Source organism: Aplidium turbinatum, chromosome 8, assembly GCF_918807975.1.
Source record: "Aplidium turbinatum chromosome 8, kaAplTurb1.1, whole genome shotgun sequence".
Lineage (NCBI taxonomy): Eukaryota > Metazoa > Chordata > Ascidiacea > Aplousobranchia > Polyclinidae > Aplidium > Aplidium turbinatum.
Window position 1 is genome coordinate 14417058 of NC_137479.1, and position 27477 is coordinate 14444534.

The following is a 27477-nucleotide window of genomic DNA, read 5'->3' on the forward strand; positions in this document are numbered from 1 at the left end:
CATGCCGCCAATGAAAGCGAATGTTGCCAGCAGAATAACGCCGTAGCAGTCAAAACGAACACAGCCCGCCGATGCATAACCCAGGCCAGCAGTTTGACAAGATGTGCTTGGATAGCCAACAGTTTTGGAAACCCTAATGTAAACCAATTTTATATGAACCAAAAGTAGTCTAGCATATGTATTTAGAGTTGCTTACTTTTTACACATATTGAAAAACCACAGATAGAAGGGGCACCTTTTGAGATGAGCAGGTGTTTGGGCTTGGTGCCCTTTAGCTCTGCCTGTGGATCACACTAGTAATCGCTGATAAAAATTGGGTGGCTGCACACACGGCAGCGATTGTAAACAGGTACGGTAGCCTAAGTTTTTTGAGTTCCATTGCCGAGATCTATTTCTTTAGCTTTTTTTCATTATTCAGAAGTAAATGATGAAAGTATACCCCTTTGACGATTCTCTGGTTAGTAGTCCTACAACCGGGAGCCCCACAAGAAATTACCATTTCAACGGCGCAAAAACTTCCCAGGTGCAAACTTGTTCGCTGCATACGTAGCCTACGCTACTTGCTCAGTGTGTTTGTACGCAAAACAGTGGACCTCGATCTCGCGTCTTCACCCAATGACGTCATTAAAATGTTGACCAATCAGAATCATTCAAATCAAAGTCACCTTTATAGGCTTTTTAAGTTATGACAAAATTAAAAAAATTGTTTAAAAACGCATTGTATCATAAAGATCTAAAAACACAAAAGCCATATGTTTTTATTCTAGTGCACCTATAAAGTAAGCTAAAAACTTAAAAATATCAATATCACCACTACAACTGAAGATCTGGTCAGATCGGTAGGCTACCGCTACCCGATCTAAGTGGTTGCCTGAGCAGCTACTAAATTTTCTACTTTTAAGTTTTATTTCTTGGGTATAATTGCTATAGTATCACAACAAAAATGCTTGTTCAGTAAACTCGATTTACACAAAACCATTAATAAGTTGCCGTGATGAAGAAAATAGAAAATAACGTGTTAAATAAAGCCATGATAAGCAATAAAACAATGACAAAATTCAGACATCAAGCACAGTAAGAGGGTTGGACAGTGGACACCCTCTCCCCTCCCTGTGTACGCTTTGACTCTATATACGATATAGGCCTACCTACAGTAGGCCTATATTAACTGCATGGTTATTTTTAACAAGCCTTTATTTATAAATTGGCCTACAGTTAGAATATTTCATTGAAAGTAAATTAGAAGTCGCATTGCTAAGTTGTCATTCAGTGACATCAAAAAGTCTCCAAAATTTTCTGAAATTATCTCGAATGAACACGATTCCTTTCTTTGATTGTGCAACATAGTCCAACTGTTACAATCATTCCAAAAACCTGAAATATATGACCCCAATAAACGCTAGTGCGTTTTAAATTGTCATAATCGTAGGCTACATTTTAGCCAAGCTTTTAAGCATCAGTGACGTAATACTACAAGCTTAGCTCATTTCAGTATGAAGTCGAGCAACTTGCGGACTTTTATGGTAAAAGTCTTAAAAGAATCTGTGTTTAATTTCCGTACGGTATTAAAAAAGAATTGGGTCAGAAATCGATGTCGATTAATCGTTTTTTACCGTTGAAAAATTAGCATTCTGAGGTTTAACTAAGCGTTACGACAAAATTAACTTTGATAATAATAAAAAAAACTTGATCGTTAAAATTTTAAAGACTTTAAGTTGAACAAAGTATCAATTAGCTTTAATATGTTATCACTTATCACTTAAGGTGCGTAGTAATTGCATTCTCATTCGCATTCCAATGGGAATTTATTCGTATCAGGCATCTGCATTCGTGCTTTACCTGGACCAAGCCGATGCCTATCCCCACTCCAGCAATGATAATTATGTTGCTTTGGATGAACTGGTTTACAGCATCGTTGCAAGTCTGTAATCAAATATTGGGCAGACATGACAAACTAAAAATAAAACAACTAGCCTATTCAACTGATTTGGTTTAATGTTTGTCATCAACATGACAACGAAAACGCATCACACAATATGTCTTTGGTCTGGAATCTAAAAAATATCTATCTAAAATTTTTTTACCAACTGAAAGTATTGAATGCAATAATTCTCATTGTTCAGATGCTTCTCATATTGCCTCAATAGACTCTTTTTATAATAGTATAACTGCTGCTCTCAAAGCAGCTTCTGATCAAATCTTTGTTGATAAGAAAAAATGCAATAGATTTTCTGTCCCTGGTTGGAATAATGAAGTTAAGCAGGCTCATGCTATTGCCAGAGAAACTTACATCATGTGGGTGAAACATGGGAAACAACGAAATGGTTATCTGTATGAGTTGATGCAGAATAAACGAAAGGAGTTTAAAAAAGCCTTTCGCCGTTGCAAAAATGCCTCTGAACAACATAGAGCTAATGCACTTGCCTCAGCACTCAACTTGGACAGCTCACAAAAGTCATTTTGGCAGAAGGTAAAAAAATCTACTTGCAAAAATAGTTCTCTTCCTGTAAATGTTGGTGGAGCAAAAGGTCCTGAAGCAATTGCTGAGATGTGGAAGCATCATTACAGCTCCTTGCTAAATTCCAGCAAAATCAACACTGAAAAAGAATTTGTTAACTCGTGTATTTCTTCTAGGGATAAATATCATAATCTTTCAATATTTCGTTGCAACATGGACACAGTTGGTCCCTTGCTTGTCAAACTGCCATTAAATCGCGCTGCTGGTGCTGATAAAATTTCAGCTGAACACCTTGTATATCCTGATTATTCTATTCGTTTTTATATTAGTGTACTTTTTAATATGTGTCTTAGTCATGGTATTGTACCAAATTCTTGCTTGGACACTGTCTTAGTCCCAATTGTAAAGAATTTGAATGGCGACATTCAAGATTCAGCAACTATAGACCTATTGCTGTAGCTACAGTAATCTCAAAACTGTTTGAACGTTTTATTTTGAATCATCTATTGCCTTTTTTGAATACTATTGACAATCAATTTGGGTTTAAGTCTGCCCATAGTACTGACATGAGTGTTTTCTTATTAAAACAAGCAGTGTCCTCTTATATCAGTCATGACACTCCTGTATATTCTGTTTTTTTGGATGCTTCAAAAGCCTTCGACAAAGTCAATCATAATTTATTGTTTAAAACACTTATCACACGCAACGTGCCTATGTATTTTGTTCGCTTATTGGAATACTGGTATAGTAAACAAACCATGCAAGTGAGGTGGGGAGGTCATCTGTCCCAATCATTTAATGTGTCCAATGGAGTCAGACAAGGTGGGGTGTTAAGCCCCTATCTTTTTGCAGTATATATTGATCAGCTTTCTTATGAGCTCAATAAAACAAAAGTTGGTTGCTATGTTGGCAACTCTTGTCTAAACCATATTATGTTTGCTGATGACATTTGCTGCATCTCGCCTAGTTTGTGTGGCTTACAAAATTTGTTAGATGTTTGCCATAAGTATGCTGTTGAACATGAAATTACTTTCAATTCTAAAAAGTCATTTGGTATGTTATTTTCCCCAAAAAACTTTTATCTTTCACGTGCTCCTCTGCTACATCTAGGTAAATCTGAAATTGTGTTCACAGACTCTGTAAAATACCTGGGTGTATTTATTGAGAGTTCTCTCTCAGATGAAAATGATATTTCAAGGCAGGTACGCTCTCAGTACTGTGCTGCAAACAATGCAAAATCTCATTTCGCTAAATGCTCACCCTCTGTAAAAAACATTGTATTTCGCTCTTATTGTATGTCCTTTTACGCATCCCAGTTGTGGAACAAGTTTAGATCTTCTAGTATAAAACGATTACGTGTTGCTTACAATGATTCTTTTAGAATATTGCACAACTTGCCTCGTTATGTCAGTGCCCGTGAATATCAAGTAATGTATAATATAACAACGTTTGATGCTTTATTGAGAAAAAACATGTTTTCGTTTATCAACCGTTGCATTCACTCCTCCAATCGCTTTATATCAGACCTGATGTCATCTGATTGTTTTTATCGCTCTGAATACTTTCAATTCTTCCAACGCTCATTGTATATAAATTTGTAACAGTAGATAGCCCATTTAGTGAGCTTTTAAACCGACGGCATCCAAGGTGGCTCTCTGTGATCTTTGTGCATTTTCAGTTTGTGTATTATTTCGTTGTTTTTGTTTTGGATATGGACAACTTTGTTTGACGCAAATAAATAATAATAATAATAATAATAATAATGTCTCGTCATGAAATGTTTTTCTTTGTGTAATCGTACCATCATGTGATGTGTCCCTTTGCCGTAGAATATTCAGTTTATTTTTGTGCATTTTTTATTTCCTTTCCTTAGGCCTTAGGCTATATGCAATTATGCATAGCCGTAGTAGGAAAAAAAAATGCTGAAAAAAAACGTTGCGAATTTGGGCAAAAATGTCCAGTTATTTGGGCAAATCAATTTACTATGATGTTTCAACGTCTCACCAGTTTAAAAACTTTACATAGTTGTTATAATTTATGAAATACATTAATATTTTTCAATGAATGTAAAATGTATTTTCGATTTTGGAAACTATTGCCTGTAGTATTGCAATCTGGGCAGAATGCTAAGTTTCGATCCCACAACTACAAAAAGCAACTGTAAAAGAGCACAGTTGGCGAACAGAGGTAAGCTTATTACTGATATTTACTAGCATGTCCTGTAGGCTGCATTTCTTCACGGGTAAGATTTAAAAGCCTGCTGGGCTCCGGTAACTTTATGAGCTTTTCCGTTTTTTTCTCAATATCCTACTAATGTAGTTGTTTGTAAAAATCATTTGGGCAAAAATGTCTAGTTATTTGGACAAATCACTTCTTACCATAAGTTTTCACATTCTACTAGTTTAGTAGCTTTAAATAGTGCTGCATTTTGTATGAAATACATTAACATTTTTCTTTGAATTTAAAATGTAGCATCGACAATTTTGAAAACATTTTTATTTGGTATTGAAATTAGGCTAAAATGTTAAGTTTTGATTCAGTATCTGTATAAAGTAAATGTAAAATAATATAATTTGTGAGCTGAGGTAAGCTTATTACAGATTTTCATTAGGAATTAGGATATACTATACACACTACTCACTAGCCTACATTTCTTTATCGATAGAATTTTGAAACCCTGCCGGGTTCTGGTAACCGTATGATGTTTTTCGCTTTTTTTATATTCTATTAATGTAGTTGTTCATAAAATTATTTGGGCAAAAATGTCCAGTTATTGGATAAGTTAGTCTTACCATGAGTTATGCTATGTTCACAAAACTTAACTTAAATACTACAAAGATAGCATATCACTTTTAGATATGACCAAGCAAGTTGGCCTATGCATTTGTTATAAACTTTAAAAATCAACAGTTGTGAGGTCGCATACACCACTTTTGTGAGCAATTGATCCGGGCAACTAACTACACGCTTGCACAAAGTGAAAGAGGTTATATATATATTAAATGAAAACAATTTCTGAATTTTCCAGCATTTGGTTTTATGTTTTTGTGGGCTACGGTTTAACTGTTTTTTATAAAGAAGTTTTTGTATAAATTGCTGTTTGTCTTTGCCTGTCCTAGGGTTGATATGCTCAACTATTTACTATCTATGAGTGTCAGAGTATTAGAGCAACAACAATCAAAGCAAATATAAAAACACGCATTATGTTGTTTTGTCATTCAATTCATACAGTTGATACATCAGGCAATATTGACAGTGCTCTTAGTAGCGTGGACGCGTGGTCTGTATTTTTTTGGCAAGGATTGAGTTTAAAGTTGTTTCCCGGGAGTCATTTTTTCAGTGCTTGCGATTTGAGTAGCGCTGTTGCTTCATTATGACGAAAGAATATCTTTGTAGTGATGTTCTGAAAGAACATTGACTATGATTTCATTCTAGTATGATATCAATATTTGTGATTTTAAAGCAGTTTTGTTCACTTCAAAGGTACAAGTTTGATGCACATAGCATGATATAGGCTACTGTCAAATTCTTTTCAAGCTGTAGGGTTTAAAGTAGCATGGAATAAATAATGTTACGGGTTTGATAAGTAGCCTAAATAAATTGTCATTTTAGTTTTTTTAATGCAAATTTACAAATATTGAGTTTTTGGACTATTGTCATAATGAAAAGATTGAGCTACTTTTCGTCCGGCCTTTTATTGAAGTTGTGCTTGAGATTTTGAAATAATATGACGACATGGATTTTCAGCAATTGTTATCCAGTTATTGCTGAAGTCTCGGTTCAAATTGCTGTTGAATCCAATTTGGCTTAATAGCCTGCCCTATATATTATATATTTTGTGCCACACAGGGGCGCCGGAAGGGTTTTTGACTGGGGGGGGGGGGCAGAATTATGAAAAAAGGGCACTTTTGTTGCTGAAAGGCCAATTTTTTAATTTTTAAGATAAGGTATAGCAATAATGCTCATCCATCAGCTCATCATCTACCATTGGTACAAGTGTCCGGTATACAAAGAACAATGGCACGGGAGGGCATCAATGCTATATTATGATGATGTAGGTAGAGCTACCATATGTCCTCTTTTAGGAGGATTTGTCCTCTTTTTTCATAAAAAATGAATTGTCCTCCGAGGACACTTGAAAATGCTCCATGTCCTCTTTTTTGCATTGCTATCATTTTCAACAAGGTTTTATTTTTATGTGACCTTGGCGAAAGCTAAATAAGGCTAAGCAACGATACCAAAAAGGAAAAGTATGTTTTCTGTGAGCTGTGATAGAAGTAGGCTATCCTTGTTTAAGAAAAGTGTTTATTGACTTTGAGGTTGACAATAGCCTATATTGCTTACTGTGGATATGGCATATGGTGGATACATTTGTTTCTGTGGCAAACGAAGGCAGTGTTACTCGATGACCATGTCAGATGTATTTCTATTGTTCGACTCTTGTGTTGCCTATTTGGATGAATAGACCAGTAATTTCATTTTCCGAGTTCACATCCTTTGATTAGATGCTTATTGCTTATGCTGCCTTACACCAAAGAATAGAACAACGCTTTTCAGTGGTGTGTGGAAGTAGGCCTATCTGTCAGAGAAAAATGTCGGAATTGATGATGTTAAACTGTTCGATCTATAGGCTACCAAAAGCTAGTGCAAAGGCGTCTGAAACGTGATGGCTAGCTTTGTTGAAAGATGGCACATTAGAAAATGGACAGAATAGTTCAAATATTGCAGAACTATAGATTTTTTTTAATGAATTGTTAAAAATCGAGCTATTCTTCATCTGCAATAAGCTATGGCTCAAAATGCAAATGTAAAACGCATGTTTTCTGTAGAGAAAATCAAATGAACAGCAAGATGTTCATTGACTGAATCTGACAAATAAACATGTTACGCTTTTTATTTTTCAATTTTGCTACATGGACCTATAATCATCTAAGAAGATGTAAAATCGTTTAAACGTAAAAATCCACTGGCATTTTACTTGCTTACTAAACATGTCCTCTTTTTGGGTGATGAAAATATGGTAGGCCTAGATGTAGGCTAATTACCTACTGTGATACAGGATTTTGTGTCGTAAATATTATTTTGAGACAGAAATGAAAGATTATAATTAGGCTAAAAGCTAATAGCTGAAATTGTTATATCGTATTGCAAAATGTGCAGTAGCTTACATGACCTTAAAAAGGCACCATTGCCACCCCTGGTGCCACACAATGTTTCAATTTGATTATGTAATAATTGGGACACAGAACAGAATTGGGACTATGAATGTAGGCCTAGATTAAAGTTAATTCAGCCTAATTGTTTGGCTGTTGTAGGTAGGCTATGTTTTGTTGCCTGTGTTTTCGCAGTGATGTACGCGCATACAAAAAATATTGACGCCGTCAGCGTTAACGCAAACGTTCGAAAAACCATACGCCGTATGCGTCAACGCAACTTGTAAAAAAAGTTGGCGGCGTCAGCGTCAGCGCATACACTAGCGTAAACTAATTTTGCTTGCTAGGTGCCAACAGGGCCGTAGCCAGACCGCAGAGCAAGGGGGGCCAACTTTTCGTTCGGGGGGGCCGAAAAAATTTGAATGATTTTGGCATTTTAACCTCTTAAACACCGGTATCCACAAAATTGCAATATGTCAGTTTAGTGTTAAGACCAGTAGCGTAGCCAGGAATTTTGAAAGGAGAGGTTTTGATGACCGGCGGGCGAAGCCCGACGGCGTGTTCGCCTAAGACGACTCCCAGCGACGGGGGTCTGGGGGGCCTCCCCCAGAAAATTTTGAAAAATTACTTTGAATTTGGTGCGTTCTGAGAGCATTTTCAACAAAAATGTGGGTATGAATATTCCTGTAAAATGGCGCTGTCAGGTGGCATAGCAAAAGGATAAGATCATGTTTTCTTCAGCATTTTTCGGAAATAAAGCTAAGTCTCTATGTTTTCTTGTTGCTAATTCCTGGCTGAGATGTTTGAATGTTAGGTATTGGCACAACTCGCTCTTTTAATGCAGTTTTGTTTAAAATTAGGCAAATTTTTTTAGACTGAAAGCATCATGCTCAAGCATAAAGAGACTGAAAGCATCATTCTCAATATCGTGACGTCACACGCGTGCCAAAGGGGGGGGTTGTAACCCCCCCCCTTTGGCTACGCCACTGGTTAAGACCAACACTGGTCTCTTATCACGGCAACCATATTACAATGACCAACATAACAAAGCAATTGTTGACTTGTTGTATAAATAGCGGTAGGCCTACTTGTTACGAGCAAAAACTTTAACTGGTTCGAAGAAGCTAGTGCCGAGGATTTTGATATATATGATTACATTCCGCCTATACAACCGTGAGCTAGTCTATTGCAATTGCAGTCGCGGATGTTTGGATGCAAGCCGTCTCACAAACAAGTTTAAATCGATAGATTTCGATACAGAATGTTCAAAGGCCATAAGCACTAAGTTTGCCTGTCTTGGTTGTAACATGCTCCGTCTAGTGGGAGCGTCAGCCCTTGTTAACACTGAGAATCCACACTCACAAACGGCAGTGCTAGATTCAAATGTAGCAATATCTGCTGCAAGGTTGAACACTTCACAGATCAGAAAACTAGAAACAAAATTTATTTACACTGATTGGATTGAAGAAAAAAAATAAACACTGCTTAACTGCACAAATTTGGTTTATCACTGCACAGATTGGTTATCACTGACCCTTAGAATTTAGTATGGTAAGTACTGGGTATGAATTAAGTATGAATTAAGTATGGTAAGTATTTAAGAATGGTAAGAATTAAGTATAGCCTAATTTGTACCGGTTTGTAGGCCTGCTGGAAATCCATTCCCTCTTTGTTAGGTTATCATTCTTTCCCAAAACATTTTTATTTTACACAGTTTCTGACAATTTTTTTACCAACCTAACACGTGTTGGCCTTGGTTGAATTGAACCTGTTGAGGTTGCCAAAGGAGGAGTTAGGGGGGGGGGGGGGCGAAATTGTTTAATCATCATAGCTGTTAACTAAACAAAACAATTGTAGTTAATTGGGCCAGTTGGAGCTGTGCAGCGGGAAAATGGGCAAAAATCATTATAGTTGCAGCTGTTGCTCAAGAATGTTGGGATTTTGCCAGGGGGGGCGAAATTTTTTTCAGGGGGGGGCGAGGCCCCCCCTGGCCCCCGGCTGGCTACGGGCCTGGGTGCCAAACATTCACACGGTATAAACCACTCGAAACAAACAAGTTTTATTTTGAATTTCCACGAAGAAACACAAGCATCTGAAAGTGTTCATCTGACATTTTGCTGTGTTTTGGTTCCAATATGTCTTTACCCACTGAAAACATTCTTTCAACTGCAGCGCTGGAAGGTATTGGCGTGTTGTAGCGAAAAAAATACATTAAAAAGTATGCGTTGACGCTATGCGCTAAAAAACCGCGAAAACTTTAAGGCGTAGCCTCAAGCACAAACTATCCAAAAAAATGTGGCCGCAAGCGTTAGCGTAAACAAAACGTCTACGCCGCAAGTATGCGTCGTAGAATTTGCGGCGTATACATACATCTCTGTGTTTTCGTACAAGGCCAAGTTGATGACTGTAGAGTTATTAGACTGCACTACCTCAGAGATTGTGAGTAATTTTGTGCTTTTGAAAATATATTATAGGCAAAGACAAAATTTGAAAATTTTGAGGAAAGTGAATTCGCCGCTCCAAAATGTTTTCCTCTCCCAAGGCTATGCAATTAGGCATATCGGTTGTAGACTACAGATGCTTAACAATGACTAACATGTTGTATAGCCAAAAACGTTCGCTATTTATTTAATGTTTGTATAGTACTATAGTTATGTTAAATGCCGTGTAGTTGCTTGATTTTATCTGCTTATGGCTTAACAAAGTTATTTCTCAACCAAATTTGTAAATAAGACAAGATTTGGGATAACGACAGCAACGTTTTGTAACTACAGCAAGACAATAATTGAAAAAAAAACAACTTAAAATTGCGCATTATGAGAGTAGCCTACTTTCATCTTAAATCAATAGTAAAACTTTCTCAAATGATACTGTAACAGAGTTTGAAATGTTTATTTAAAATAATTCGGGGAAGGGGCAATTGCCCCTTTTGCACTCTCCCCCCTGACTACGCTCCTGCCTGAAGACGTTAGGTCTTGTAAGTGTTGTATTATTACTTATTAATCTATCAATGTACATAATTAAATAAACCATGTCATCAATATGATTAGCCATCCTAGGTCCAACCTCAGAGAAATGACGTATTCAGCAATTTAGAATGGAGTTGGCGAGAAGTGGTTAGTTATCACACCAGGAGGGAAACTTAGTAAGCATTCTTTGTTGCATTCTCACCGGCTGGCTTAGTATTTCAATCTTTGATTTGACACTTAAATGAGACACGTCTGGTGTCTGAACTTAACTTGCCTTGTTGTGACCATCGGTAGGCTATAATTTACACTGTAAAAACATTCTTTTTGCGAAATGTTGCCTGAAAGCACAATAAAAATGATGTAATTTTGAGCAACAAAAAGTTGCATGCCACCTGATTGTAAATGAAACCCCCTGATGCAGATGAACAAGCTTGAGGCGGTGGTATGCATTGGCCAGGGCTAAAATCATTCTCGCAGCTACATGCTGTCAGACCGTCGGGACTATTGTTCCAATCTTCACATCCATTTACCGTTCCACAACATTTCAACTGAAATTACAGAGACATTTCACTAACATAAAAATATTTAGTAGACTACGATAGATTTGTAGCCTGTTAATTGATATTTGATAAACCGAGTAAAAAACTTACAATAACACACACAGGCAAATAGCTGAAGAAAGAAAGTTGATATCATGCTATCTGCAAGTAGGTTATAATGAGAGGCTACTCAATGTTTTAGACGTGATAGGCTAGGTCTAATTTATGAACTTTTTTAACGTTTCATCTGCCTTTGTCAGTGATCTAGGTGATATTTTTTAATTACTATCCAAATGCCGTTTTTTGTCAATAAGTTGGTGACCTGGCTCATGCAACCACTTTTACTTATGAATTTCAACTTACATTTTTTTGTAACGAGATTAAAGAAGCCTGTTCAGTAGGATCATTTAAATCGATGGCTTCCATCGCTGTTGTTACGACATCTTCTATCTGAAAATTCAAACGAGTTACCAAAGCTGCCCACTTAAAAATGGTTGTGGATTGTTATTTATCATCATCCACTTGATCGCTTTCAACTGCCGCCAACACAAACATTTACTTCATTGCCTCATCTTTAGCTTCCTCGAAACGTTCTTCTGTTCAATATCGCTCCATAGAAACTGTATTTTTGGTCATCCAAACAATGATGCCATTAGGCTAATCTGTTTTACAGTTTCACAATGGATACAGTAGGAACGGCATAGGTTGTTTTCGACCTATGAATATATATTGCACTACTTTTCAACCCAAGTAAACCAAAATACTCATTTTAATAGCAGAGAAACAGGTTTAGACTAATTCAGTGCTTTTTGCAATAGATATGTGCAGTATGTATTTCTGTCTTGTGCAAGGGAAATAAAATCTCTCTCTCTCCCTCTCTCTTAGAGCATGTACAAAACACGATTATGTTAGAATAGCTTTTACTCACCGATGTTGAAGTAACCAAGGCCCAGATCCCAGCACCAACTTCCAACGCAAAAACGATCAAAATTAAGGTGAAATACTAACACAAAAAGAAAGTGATTATTCTACTTGAAAATGCATCGCATGAGGTTAACATAAAAAATATGATAATTGCAAAAAAAGCATCAGCTTTGGTAACAATAGGCCTATTTAGTAAACAAATGTGTTTTTTGTGATTAAAGGACAACATAGTTTGCAACTCGTAAAAGACAAGTAGGCTATAGCCTACCGTACGTTCAATATCAAAATTAAGCAATTCTTTACTTCGCAAGTCAAGAAATTTAGGTAGTTCATTAACAAAAATTGAAGGTAAAAGTTCGGTAACTTTTATGAATATTAATAATAATAACATTTATGAATATGAATGTTCCATGAATAGAAGATAAAATTTACCGTTCCCAAAAGGCAAGAGCTTTCTTTCAAAGCACCACAACAGCCAAAAAATCCGAAAATAAGCATTAAACCTCCAGAAACTGTTAAAAGAATTCCACCTATTGGATGGTAAAATATACAAATGTAAGAAACAAAAAAAATATTTTGAGTATTAATTTTGTAAAGTTAAATATAAACTTACGTCTGAACATTCAACTATAGTATACCAATTTAAAACCACAAGCTTTTATTTCCAATTTGATGGACGTGCATCAACTATAGTAGTGACATACAAGCAGATCTACAAGTTAACCTAGTATTGAGATTATTTAAAGCTTTCAATGTGTCTTTAATCGTCTTCTATTCTGCATTGGTCAATCATTAATCAGAGATACTCTGAAACTGAGACAAAACGAATTTCATACGATATTTCTTGGATATCTTATGATGAAAAGTCGTCATCTTATTTTAGAAATAGTATTTATCCAGGCCATATTGGTTGACAATTCAAAACTTCACTTTTAAGTTTGTGTTTTTTTTTAGTCCGAAGCTCCTGTAGATCGTTTAAATTCCGGAGAATACAAAAAGCCAACACGCCCAAACTAACCCAACTTTGCTTAACTTTGCCATTTTTGAAAGCAGAGTCGTCAAAAATTTTTTTTAGCTTCTTGGGTTTTGATTGGTAAAAACGTTGATTCAACAAATTATAGGCTACGTAGGCCTAAGCCTCCCTGTTTATAAGAAAGCTCATATGAAAAATAATGTATTGATAAAGCTTTTGCCACTGTGAAGGTGACTTATTCAATATCTTATTCATATATATAGAGCAGTATTTTCCAACATTTTACTGGAAACAAACACTAAAAACCAGAAATAAAAGTAATTTGTGAAACCAGTCTCATAGACAGGCCATAAACGATTTCATTGAAGTAGCTACCCCATCAGCTTTTACATTGACAACGTTTGATTCGTGCGACATCGAAACCATTATACCTGCCATATAAAATTCAAGGCCAGCAATTTGAATTGATTCATTGACATTTGGATCAACAAGTATCCATATCCCGACTCCTAGCAAAGCAGCTCCAGCTAGCTGAAAATGATACAATCTACAATCACTTTATAAAGTTTTAGGCTTACTCATTTCAGTTTACTTACTTTGTTTGATACATATGCATTAGAATTAGATCTTTGTATGCACGTCTTAAACCATCATGGTTTTGCTACCATTTCATTTTGTTAGTTCTGTTTCTGCATTTCATTTTTACAATATCGTTTTTTTTGCATTTTGACAAGCAAATTGAATTGAATTGAACCAATAAAATACACTGAAAATAAGTTAGAAGCTTTGGGCTAAGATATTTACCCGGTTTGGTGTGCCGTTTACGCCAAGATCACACTGATCGCACTTGGAAGCAAATTTGCAAGAACCTCTGTAATTGCTCCCTTAACTACCCTAGACCTAGTACTTCGAAAAAGTAAGCTTACGGGAACTATTGCTATCAGGGGTGTACTGTAACTTCGTTTATTTTCATGAAAAGTACGTAATGATCATACCTACCATACAGCACAATATGGAAAAGCTTAATTACATTAATATATTTTTGAAATGTTTACAAGTTATCTAAATTCTTTCCAAAAACTATATAAAAATCTGCAAGTGTAGGCTAGTAAAGTAAACTACGTTGGCAAGAAATGATTTTATTAGTACCGAAAGTGGGTTCATTTTTTCAGCATATTTTGTTTTTAATTCCGTTCGAACTAAACTGTAGATATAACATAGCATTAGCAGTGGTCTGGAAAAAGATAGTAGTAGACAGTACGGTAGTAATTTATTGCTATCTAGGTTAGGCTTTTTGGTTTACCAATAAATGATAAGAAACCTTAAGCTTACCAAAAATATAAAGTTGAATGCAAATAACAGGTATTTGGTAAACTTAAAGCACGCCATCGCTTTACCGAAAGCTGATTTGTTGTTTTACTAAACACGGTGCAAATCAAAAGTGGTTCAATTTTAATTTTCTCCAAGTTTTTACTGAAAAGAAGTAGCCTAGTTGGAATTGTTTCTGCAAAAACAAAAGCTTAGTGAATAAAAGTAATTTATCAGTTTAATCATTGTTGGGCCTAATTTGCATCGATCGTTGTGCACTGTAATTCCAAATGCTGGCATTTGCTCAAACATCTAATAATAATGATATCATTTATTTATTGTCTCTCTACAGCAACTAAGATCTTTCAGCAACAGCGATCACTTTTAGTTTTGTATCAGATTTGGGATGTCATCGCATTCCATACTTTCAGTTTAACTATATTACAATTACACCGTAAAAAAGCTTTAATTACATTACTATTACATTGTTCTAAATTTTTTCAAATTACAATTACTTCCAAATATACTTAGCCTAATTTCACGTTTCAATTACGAAAATTAAATGTTTCAATATTTGTGTTTATCAATGATTTTTTGCGGTCTAATTTCATTAAAGACGGTAGCGTTGCATTTGATGAAGAAAAGATTACAGAAATTGTTTTCACCCAGTAAGTTCCGTTTTTGCAGTACAAAAATTATTAGCTAGCTAGGCTATAGAAAAAAAGACTTTCTGCTAGAGCTAATCTTGTAGTTATTCCAAAATGTAATTGTGATTTGGACCAACTCTTTTGAAATTACAATCTCAGCAACACAAAGTCTCAACCATAATCAAATAAAAATGTGGAAATAATTCCATTCAATTACAATTAATCGATCTAACTGTAATTCTAACTGAAACTTTCTAAAATAGTGTTTCTAATCTTTCAGTTTCTGCAAATGTTGAAACAACTCGTGTCGCTTGAGAGAGTCAGCAAAAGATGAGAAAATGCAATTCTTAAAACATTCTGTCAGACCGTTGGCAAGTGCTATAGTAGCCTACTACATAGTCAATTATAGACTATAGTTATTTATTAATTGAGAACTGATAAAAAAGCAAACTAATGCTATCAAAATCCGACAAATTTTATCACGTAAAAAATAATTGTTTTCAATTTTTTCTTCAGCCTAACAGTAAAAAAAATTGAATTTGCGAATCGTGAAAATATGCTTTTCCTCATCTTGATCAGGCAACCACCTGTGAATTAATCGACAGCTTGATGTTGTTGTGATACTGGATGGGTAACCAAGCAACTCTTACATATATTTGTCGAATAGCGTGTTTATCACTGTTAAGCAAACCGAACAAATTGTTAAATAAAGTAGTTGGCTCATTGGTGAACGATTAACCACACAGCTTTTTTCAAAGAAGAATACTATTTACATTTCTTATTATGTGGCAGAAGTCCTTATTTTAATCAAACATTTTTTCAAACATCACTTTAAGCGGCATTGATACAAATCAATAGACAAAGTGAAATGACGAAGTAGCCAAGTGATGACGTACAGCCTAAATCAAGAATTTCAATCAATCAATGGTTTATTTGTCAGTAACAGGAACATAGTACATCAGTACATGTTTGAAATATGCAAGTAAATAACACAATGCAAAAGTTACACAAGTTCCCATACCGACAGGGAGACAACGAGACGACCATACGGTCTGCTAGTCAATTGCCACACTACGGAAATGACGATTTGCCATTTAAAATACAAGAGAAAAATAAAACGCTAAAACGTTCTCGTGCTTCAACATACGCACCAAAAAAGTGTATTAACGTAAACACAAAATTCCATGAAGCAAGCAGAGATTACTCAAGTTTCCGACTGAACATGTCTTCTTTCTTCTTCTTTCGTATGAGAGGTTGTTTTTTTTTTTTTGAACATGTTATATTGCATATGATTCTGACAAGTTAATTTCCATAACATTTCACTTACGATTCTCTGTAGCTTTGTAAAATTAACGTTTTGATCTCTTTTTGAAACAATGAAATGATAAGTTTTTCTGCCTGCTTGGAACCTCTGACCAGACCATTGGTCCCAATACCTGCATGAACTTTTTGTCAAATTCTGTGTTTGATCTATTTATAAAAGTGTTGTTGCTTGTTTGATATCTTGTGTTATGCTGATGAATGGATGCAGCATTTGTAAATAAATCACAATACGCAGACGGATACTGATTCATATGAACTTTGTACAATGCACATATGTTTTTCTTGTAGGCTACATCTTTTAGTTTCAAGATGTTCGTTTTGAAAAATCAAAAATAGTGTGAACATAGTCATTTTGTTTTATAATTATTCTTATAACCTTTTTTGTTTTCTTATAACCTTTGGCCTTTCCCCAACTTGATATACAATCTTGTAAATGGCAGTAAATTTGAAAAAAGTCCGTTTAAAAACTTGCTTACTTTTTAGCTTTGATAAAAATGTGGCAAATGTTATAGAAGTTAACTATTTTCTTGACTTGATTAAGCCTACTACAACTTTTAACACAAAGGTTAGGTCTCGAGTTTGAATTTGTCGTTGGAAGATCGAAAATTGATGTTTTTGATTCAATTTCCTAAAGCAAAGGCCAAAACTAAGTAGGCTAAAGCGAGAACGTCGCTATTATAACTATTACAAGGACATCTACGGTTAGAGTTGTTTTTCAGACCAATTGGAGAGTTTTAAATAAAAATAAGTAGATTAGTCTGAAAGAAAGTTTCTGGACTATATAGGCTACAAGAAAGCTTCCCTGTGGGTTACTTCAAAGGTTTGTCCAAGCTTTTCGTGATAGGATGGCGCTTAAAGCTCCCCCGTCGTTCTTTGCATCCAACCCAGGAAACCCGTTGGGCACGTTCTCTTTGGGTGTCAGTATTGCTCGCCATTGTTGATTTTTTAAATTTGATTTTATACAATAAACAATAATTACTCTGGCTTTTCAATAATAAGTATATGTACGCAAAGCGGCACTTGCTTATTTTCGGCCTTTGAGTTTACATTTCGATAAAATTTCATTTTCGTAGGACAACGTTTTGTCGAAACAACAAAACACGTCTGCATATACCATGCATTAATCATTGAAAACATGAAAATGGAAATAAGAAATTCAATAATTGAGCGTGTTTAACGTTTTGTCGTGATGGACGCTCAATGCAAAGTATGGCTAAGCTGTTGAGTGAGAAAGGTTTTGCTGGATTTATAGCAGAAATAGATCTTCTAAGTTACTTTTTTTTAAATTATTATTATTATTTATTTGTATCAGACAAGAATGTCCATATTCAAGTCACTCAAAAAAACATACAAAAATGGAAAAGCATACGGTATAGGCTATTATAATAGTAAGTTAGTATACACGCAGCTGCGATGCAAAAGTAATTGAAATGAAATTAGAAGCTCATTTTGTTCAAATAACTAACCAGTAAGATGTAACGTTACGTTACGTTAGCAAACGACAACTGTTGATATCTTTGTGCCATTTCAGCCATCAAGGCTAAGTAACAGCATGCAAAAATTGTAGAGTCAATTTCGGATATTGTCGATCCGAATTGACAACTGTGTGTAAAGCACAACGTAAGTGCAATAAATGAGCTCAAACATATTAAAGTATACGTCTAAAACAAAGCAGGTTATGGTTGGTAGGCTTAAATGCAATTTCTGCCTTATGTGCGTATCGAGGCCTACTTTTTTTTTTAGAGAATGTGACAGTTTAATTTTTTTTAAATAATAGAATTGAAAGTTTCATTTTCTCTATACTGAAAGACTTTGCGGCCTTAACCAAATGCTACCTTGCCTCATTGTTGAACAAACCCGTGGATGAGAAACGCCTTCGCAAAACATTTTAAGCGCTGTCACTAAAAATAGGGGCCCAACTGAGGATTTCGGAGAAGGGGGTGAGATGGTGGTCACAGTCACAAGACACCCTTGCCTCCCCAAGTACTGTATAGTGATAGCCTATGTGCTTTTTGACGTTAAAAGTTTGTTTTTGCCTAATGTTTATTAAGATAACAAGCAACAAATTTTGCTTGAGCTTCAAAATTGTTTGCTGGACAGCAAATAAAAAAGGATAATAATAATAATGTTCAAGAAAATGAAACATCTTTCTGACAGGTGTCAAACCCACAACAATGTTTGATATAAACGACTCGGTTACATGTTTTGTACGGTAATACAAAGGAACTTATTTTCACACGAGTCAGTTCAATCATAACTAAAAATCGATTTCGATCAGCTAGTCAGTGGTTCTTAACCTGGGCGCTACCGCCCCCTAGTGGGCGCTGTTAACTTTTAGAGGGGCGGAAATATTCAGGGGGCGTTATAGGGGGCGCTACATTCAGAAGGTGTAACGATATTTTCCTCACTGCAAATTTGCTTTAGTAGTTCTGCTGGGGGTACGAGAATCCACCGAGGATGAGGAGCTATATACAGTATAGAGATTGTGTTTAACAAGGGAAGTAGTGATTCTCTCTCAGAGCATTCTATGTTGGCCTATACAGCACAATGCACAACACCATCCGACAAGCGTGGACGTCGGATGGTGTTGTGCATGGCCTTTGTTGTTGATAATGGGCATTGTTTCCCTTTCCTTGTAGTAAGTAAATGGCATTTTGTGGTCAGCTTTTGGCAGGGACAGCGGGCAGGCAGTGCAAGCAAACCATAAGGACTGGTCATAATAATAGTCAGTCAATAATGGTTATTAGTGTAACTCTTACTAACTGCTAAAAAATCAGCAGAGATGTGCCTTAAGACTTTTAAGTTAAGAGCCTTAAGGCACATCTGTGCTGATTTTTTAGTATTAAAACTAACATCGGCTTAAACTAGTTTTTTCTTACTAACTAATAACTAATTACTACTGGCTGTAGGCTAGCCTTATAGTCTTGGAAGAAAATGTCATTAGTAGGCTACAGCCCTTATATTATGGTGGGCGCCAGACTATGGAAATCTCTGAAAAGGGGCGCTGGGCTAGATCATCTTCAGTTAAGCTTATTCAAATAGAATCTATTTATGATTGAACTGACTCGTGTGAAAATAAATTCCTTTGTATTAATAATAATGTGATGGTTTTATTTATTGTCGCTTCACAACAGCTAAGGTCTTTTAGCGACAGGGCTCATGCATAATGTTATATCAGGTTTACGATGTCATCGTATTGTTGCACGACTTATTTTCACTGCATTGTGCAAGAAAGAATACAATCGGTACCGTTTTTAAAGTCTACGGTTCGACCCGACATGGACGCGATCTCAGATCTACCAGCACCAGAGCCGCAACCACTCAACTGGTGTAAATAAAAGATATCCAGTCACAAGAAAACTCCTTTTCACATTTAACGTCTGCAGACATTAAATCAATGTGAAAAATAACTGATTTGTTGTCTGGGATAAGCTCATATGACGTGTTTTTCGGAAAGGCCGTACGCCGTCGTCATACCCAGAGGCATGTTGCGTAGGCTAGCCAACATGGCGTGATAACCATCAAACTTTCTTTCATGTTGTATTAAAAATATGCGAGTGAAACAGCATATAACCTGTTATCTTATATAGCCTACCCCATGGAAACTACTCTATTAGGCCATAACTTGCTCTTCGTCAAATTAGCCGTTCATAGTTGAGGCTCTGTCACAACTGTAAACTCTTCGGCCTAGTTTAACCACTAGGCTTTGAACATCTGTGGTGTAGTGTAAATTTTTGTCCGACTTAAAAAAAAAGCTAAAAGCAGGAAAATTGCTGTGCTTGACATGGCTAGCTTCTGAGAATTTTGAGCGGTTATAAAGCGACTAAAAAGGCGAAAACAGCTGTCTGCACTCCAATATTTTTTCTATACATTGCAAGCTTGAACGCCACTCTCACAGCTTGCAGGAAGCTCGTCGTACACAGTTAGTAAAATGAAAAAGCTGTAAACGCCCATTCTTTTTCAGAAAAAAAAAATTCCTTCTGTCGACATTGTTGATTTGGCTGTAGCGGTTGATGGCATTTGTTTCTTCTTTTCACTATGAAAAGAACGCAATTGGCTGAGTATCATCCACACCATTGGCCCGGAAAAAGTTTCAAACAGTCTTCAAGTTTTACGTAACTCAACTTGATCTTGCTTGTGAAACTTTTGACATCGCCATTATTGGTATAAAGTTTGCAAAGTTTTAAGTCCGCAATCATTCGCAACTACCGTTGTGTTTTAAAGCGGTACACAAACCATAAAACCACACGTTTCAAAGATCCACTTTTGAAAAGTATGTTAAGGGTGGAAACGGAGATTGGTCATTGTTATTTTTAGACTACATAGAAACAACTTCATGTTTGGTAGACCACGTTTAACGTATCACAGATGTGAAAAGATGTTATCGAACGTGAAAAATGTCCTGTTATCAGAACTATTCACCAAGATATACGACCAAAAACTTGGTGGATTTTCTTGTAATTCAAGACGTGAAGAACCGCTGTGTTGGTTGGCAAGTAATCACGTAGGTACGCAGTGGAATGTCCAACTCGGATAGCAAATCCTACCAACTGTCAAAAATCTGTACGTAGCCCATCTCATTTGCGCAAAAGTTTTTCAAGTCGGCTGCTATGCTGCATTAACTTGGCTGTAGACTGGATGTAGATGTAAAAAGAACTGGTTAGCTGACTGAGTAAAAGTGCGCGAAACAAGCAGATAGAGCCGCAATACTCATGAAAGGATAGTAACTTCAAATAGAAATGCACACACAGAACTTGGTTTACCGATTTCGTGTCAAAAATTTATTTCAATGTTGTGCAAAAGCAGTGACGTAAGCGATGCACACCCATAAAGCAATGGGAACAGTCACCGTGTCTAATGACTGAGTTCGAAGTTGCATCATACAAAGTGAACAGATGATTCGAGTCAGATGTTTGTTGACATGCACAAAGTATGATAAAGTGACGTCACACAACAAAACCTTCAGTAAATATTGCACGCCCAAAAACTGTTCAATGTGAATATACAGACGCTCAAGAAACGACAGATAACGTTCTTGCTTGAGCTTTGTACAATTTTTTAAGAGATCCATCGATGTTTGCTATTGTTTGTGTGAGCCTACCGAGAAGTGACTTTAAATTTTCAAAGTAGGCCTACTACAAAAGGAAATGTGACAATGCCCAAATGTTACCAGCTTAAGTCTCATTGTAAAAGATACAAAAATACGAGTACACAAAGGACAACAAGAAGTCATATATATCGATTAATACAAAAAGGCGCACCTATCGTACTACAAAGGTTCTGCTTTTTTTCAGTATGTTTCATAACCAGACTTCCCAGCTGTGTTACACATCACGATGGCACAAATCATCAAAAATACCTGAAAAAGAAGTAGTGCACAGTTATAATTTGCAATGCAGCACAGAGCGCTGAATTTGCAACATAACAAACCTCTACGTTTTCTTAAGCGAATGAAGAGATTTCTTGTGTAAAGCAAGTGGCGTAGCTAAAAAGTTAATTTTAAGGGGGCAAAAGCAACTATTGGGAGGGGGTAAACATTTTAATATTTGAAATAGCTTGTTTAAAAATGTAGCTACTAAATGGAGCCAAACAGTTATGAAACGTTATTCAACATGTAATACATTGTCATTAAAACGTTAGTAGTAGCATTAAACCCATTTCTTGGGGGGGGGAGGATAAATTTTTTTTTAGGGGATTGCTTCTCCAAGCCTCCCGTGGCTGCATCCCTGTGTAAAACTATGGTTTTCCTTGCTGCGATCGCAAATTAACTTCCACTGTACACTTAACCTGGCGCCAAGAAATTAAATTGACAGCTAAAGTTATGTTATATCGATTGTCGAGCACTCAGCATGAAGCAAGACGTGAATAAGAATTATCATCATCCTTCAGTATGAACTTTAACAAAAGTTTTGTCTCCAGTGTCATAGAGAAAGGCATTATCCACAGCTCAAACAACTCAAAGTTTCGCGCGTGAAGAATGATATTTGTTCTGTATAAACTATAATTAGATTGATATGTTGGTACTTCGGTCACGAGCAATCAATCGAGTAAACATCATGTGATTAGTCAAGCGAGTAGTCACGTGTCGCCGGATGTCTCGTGACGTTGTATTTCAAGAGTGTTAGTCGGGTGATTGAAATACTTTTTCAACTATAAACGCTGTCCTTATGGGGTTTAACAAGGCAACATGTAGTTAAAACGACCAGCCACCAGAATAATCAATATACAAATGGCACAAGAATGACTGGAAAAGCCAATCGGGGAACAGAGAGTCAGGTGCCATCATACGTAGGCCTACACATGACAAAGGTTCTTATTGTGACACTCTCAGCAATGATCACGTGACAAAGCGGTAACTTACCTCGGCTACCGCAATACCGATTGCAACACCACCGAAGATGGCGATATGATCGTTGATGAACTGGACTATGGCATCAAAGCAATCCTGCAACATGTTAAAATTCATTAAAGAAAATAGCGAACAGAGTGTTAGATCAATTCGTAAACTGACCTACGTCAGTTACTCAAATCGCCACACGACAAAAGGTTGAAATTTACCAAAAGTAACAGTAAGTAAAGTCAGTGGCGTAGCCAAGGGGGGGGGGGGGGGTTTGGGGGTTACAACCCCCCCTTTTGGCACGCGTGTGACGTCACGATATTGAGAATGATGCTTTCAATTTTAAAAAAATTGCCTAATTTTAAACAAAATTGCATTAAAAGAGCGAGTTTTGCCAATACCAAACGTTCAAACATCTCAGCCAGGAATTACCAACAAGAAAACACAGAGTCTTAGCTTTTTTTCCGAAAAATGCCGAAGAAAACATGATCTTATCCTTTTGCTATGCTACCGGACAGCACCATTTTACAGGAATATTCGTACCCACATTTTTGTTGAAAATGCTCTCAGAATGCACCAAATTCAAAATAATTTTTCAAAATTTTCTGGGGGAGGCCCCCCGCCGTTGTGTGGTCAAAACCCCCCCTTTCAAAATTCCTGGCTACGCTACTGAGTAAAGTAACAAAAGTAAATCAGCGCGTAGACTAGTTTCGTTTTATAAAATACTCATTGCCTTTTATAAAATACTCATTGCGTTTAAAGTCAATATATTTGCTAAAGCATCAAAACACGCATGAAGTCACTTACGGTGGCATATATGGGCTTGCCTGGGCTATCACCGTTGGTGCAAGTAGTGGAAACCTTGCAGGTTGTATCGTTGGTGCCCTGTGATGAGCAAGTGCAACCATAGGCGACCTCATTATTCCAATCACCGCATCCATTGACCAATCCGCAGCATTTGAACTGGAATTAAACGCTTTGATAAATAGGAGAACTTGAATCATATCAATTGCGTGATGCAGCAGAGGCAAGTTGAAAGAGCGAAAAGAATAGGATATCAAATAGCTGAATATTTAAAAAAAAAAGTCAGCTGCCGCTACTTAAAAGTTGAACGGTATTCTGGGCACCAGATCGTCACAAATAGTATTCTAATATAGAGGTTCCCAACCTAAAAGTTTTTCTAGTTGTTTTTTCAAAGAAAAATGTTCGATGTGAAATACTTGCTTTTATAATGTTCAAAGTAAGCATATCACCTTATGCTTAGGTCGCAAATTTTCGATTTTTTTTTTTAAAAACTCTGAGTGCTTCAAAAAAGGTTGGAAACTACTATTCTAATCAGCAATTGAACACAAGCTCCTATTAGCCTATGCTAGGCACAAGAGTGAAAACGCAAATACTTTAGGAACCAAAACGACACACGTGGTCGGCCTATTGATTCTGTGGCACATGCCTTCAATTTAATTGCCATAGCAAACGTTCTTATGACAACGTAAAGGTTTTTAGTAAACTCACTTTTACAAACGATTGAAGTGGGTGCGATTTACTTTTGAGATGTCGGAATCAGCATGTGGTAGCTAGGTGTAGATATACATCGAAAAAAATAGCAGCAAGGCATCAGGCTTCAGCAATCGGTATAACCAGTAATTAAAATTGCTAAATATTCGCTCACGTTCGCCTGGATGGCAATCACTGAATCCGTTTGTGACTGGTTGTCTGTGCCGTTGATGGGCAAGGTATCGTTAAGGCCTTTCTTGATCACATCTTCTATCTGTAAATGAAGCATACACAGGTTATGAAACTTGTGAACTATAGGTTAGTTAAAACATTAATAGGCTGATGCAAACACATCTTGTAACCTGATAACGCAATGGCTTCATTTAAGGTTAACAAAGTATGGACTAAAAAGTTAACCAAGCGCTTATCAACTCATAATAATTAAATGTTTTGTACATGTTTGGCTGAGCTAGAAAATTAAATGTTAATAATCGCTTTCACGTTATCAACGCTATCATTTCTAGGGCGTAGCTTATAGCAAAGTGGGCATCAAAGTACTGTAGTTTACTTTAAGTCTCTCACAATGTATGGAGCTGCGGTTCTGTATGTGAAGAAGGCGTTACTTCAAGGAAATTGTTGGCTAACCCTTATGCAAACTCAATCCATTGTTGCGATGCAATAGCTTATTCAGACGAGAAATAACATTAGAGTGACATCGCTTTATGTTGATTTAAAGAAAAAATAGCGATCGCGTAAGCTATGGGATTGAGGTTGTATAAAACTTTCTCGAAATTTCTTATATTGTGCCACGAGCTTGTTTACAATTCGCATTCACAACGAAACCCATTTCAAAATCATCGCTAGGTGAGGTTGATAAAATACTTCTGGGTGGAAGCAAGGTAAGCGTCAAAAGGAATGCTGTTGCCACCAAAACCAGTGGAAGATGGATTGGCAACAAACGTCGCGATAAGTTCGTGGACTATCACAAACACCAGTAATTCAACGTCTACAGACGTTGATGCAATGTAAAAAAGACGAATTTACTAATTGAGCAAACGATCGACTTACAGTGGATTGCGACACCAATGCCCAGATTCCAACTCCAAGTTGAGCCAAGAAGATGATCAGAACAAACGTGAAGTACTGTAAACAGCAGATTAAATTAATAATAGCGCAATGGTCACAAATGGTAGCATTACTAAAGCACACTTACTGCATAACATCAATTACAAAATATAAAACAACCCACACTGTTTACAAAAATCAGAATGCATCACCTGAGTTGATGCCTGGGAAAATGAAAAAAATCTATTAGAAAAGCATGTACTTAACATCTAAAGAGTGTCGTTCTATTTTATATCACTGTGCTCTACAGTAAGTCTAGGTGTGCACTTCGTGATCTCGTAATAAGACCAAAATCTCAGGATTATTTCCATTGAAACTCTGAAATTTTGAAAGAAATAGCTGGAAAGTGGGAAAAGTCATAAAAATATGCCCGTGTAACTTCGAAAGGTTTCTTATAAACAACATGAAAATATTACCGTTCCCAAAAGGCATCTGCTTTCTTTCATGGCCCCGCAACAACCAAAGAAACCGATGATGAACATGATGCATCCCAACACAATGAAGCCCACGGCCGCTGAAACATAAGACACAGTTTAGCACAAGACGACACGACCTGGGCTTTATGGAGCCAACTCAAATCCAAACGACAAACAAATAGAAGTAATTGAGCAACAGAGCAGCAATTACTAATCAGTAATCATAAATAAGACGAGAACTGTTCGATACTTTTTGGATCAAAAATGAAAACACACCAAGGATTTGACGTTGAAATATGAGTCAAATGCAATGTTTTTATTTCGAATTGTCACATTTTAGGTGTAACTAACGAAAACCCCCATGACATACATAGATATGTCCACAAGACACTTGGTAACAAGAGCAACGGAACACTTAAATTTAACAGACATCAATAAACACAGTGCAATCGAAGACCACATTTCTCGTCTTAGTGCGGAAAATGTTACCCGCTTAAGCATTATCATAACAAATAACGTTGGTAAGTGTACAACTGTACATTCTTTTAGACTGCAAGGATTGGTCAAATCTTCGAAAAACATGGTTCAATACCACTTAAAAATGTCAATATTTTTCTTTTGCATTTTTGATGTAACGTTGGACATTTGTGCTTGAAAGTCAAAACGACATTGAGTGAAAGATATTTTGAAACGGAATCAAGACAAAAGTTCACTTGAAACAAAACAGTGTATTAAAACAAAAATGAAAGTAATCTCACAAAATTCACTCACCGCCTTGACTGAACGACACTCCAGCAACTTGAATGATGTTGTCAATGTTAGGGTCAACTTTTAACCAAATGCCTACGCCCAGCAAAGCAGCTCCAGCAATCTGGCAAAGTATCATTTAAACATAAAACCACGAGTATAAATTTAAGATTTTTGGTGCAAGAGCTGTCCCAGAAAGGCTATTTCATGTAGATCCTGAGAGCGGTCAGAAAATAGATGCATGTACGACTCCGGCTTCATAGTGAGAACAATCAAGTGTTTCTCGGCAGTCGAGTGTTGAAAACAATCAAGCTGGTTTGTGTAATGCATGGAGTGGAATTGATTACACAAAACATTGCAGTTGGATAGATCTACAATTGTACTATCTTCTTTGTGGCGTGAAATTGCTGGCAAAAGGGGGGTGTTATCATACCGCCAACGTTACACCATATGAATCTCATGTTACGCCGGTCACATGACAGCGTTTCACGTTGGAGTATCAGGTGGGTTATTTGGCAGTTTAACGAAATATATGAGAGACCAAAACTATGAGATTATCGAACTAACAAAGTTAAAGCAGTGACATGGTTTGAATGACGTGCAACTCCCTTTATGTATAGCGACGACATAACGTTTGCAGTACTGCAATATTAGGGCCTACGTCATAAGTCATGCATGTTGTTCACATGACAAATAAGACAGCAACTCACCCAGAACAAAATGTTGAAGAAAAACAGAAAATACTTGATGAGACTAGTGCAACAACCCATTTTGAAGATAAGACAACACTCAAAATACAAACGAAAAAACTTATCTGCTACACAAGATATATTTGCTGAAAAAAAAATCAAAAGTTGGTCTAGATTTTAATTTTCGTGTAACAGTAACCTGCAACAGTAACCTGCAACAGTAACGTGCAACGAACCTCTCCAAGATTATTTTCCTTATGTACACATTACTTCACCCTTAAGCTTCTATACAAATTTTGTCATCTTTGCATGCAGTCAACGCGTAATACGTTCTGTCACCTTCACAAAAACCGAGCAAGTAGGGTTGGTTCAATA

At 36.4% G+C, this 27477-nt stretch overlaps 2 protein-coding genes across 2 annotated transcripts; both read right to left on the reverse strand.

Moving 5' to 3' along the window:
- Positions 1-920: 920 nt before the first annotated feature.
- LOC145776370 (tetraspanin-8-like) lies at positions 921-14447 on the reverse strand. Its single transcript, XM_082587768.1, has 8 exons — positions 14349-14447; positions 13448-13547; positions 12476-12573; positions 12048-12122; positions 11483-11569; positions 10973-11128; positions 1840-1923; positions 921-1374 (listed from the first exon to the last, which is right to left on the reverse strand). The coding sequence occupies exons 1-8, from the start codon at positions 14403-14405 to the stop codon at positions 1303-1305; spliced, it is 729 nt and encodes a 242-aa protein (XP_082443894.1). The 5' UTR covers positions 14406-14447; the 3' UTR covers positions 921-1302.
- Positions 14448-21048: 6601 nt separating this feature from the next.
- LOC145775397 (tetraspanin-8-like) lies at positions 21049-27250 on the reverse strand. The gene is made up of 8 exons (XM_082586690.1): positions 27124-27250; positions 26438-26537; positions 25667-25764; positions 25194-25268; positions 24301-24399; positions 23439-23594; positions 22656-22739; positions 21049-21653 (listed from the first exon to the last, which is right to left on the reverse strand). Exons 1-8 carry the CDS (start codon positions 27181-27183, stop codon positions 21585-21587), a joined length of 741 nt encoding a protein of 246 aa, XP_082442816.1. The 5' UTR covers positions 27184-27250; the 3' UTR covers positions 21049-21584.
- Between the last annotated feature and the right edge of the window lie 227 nt (positions 27251-27477).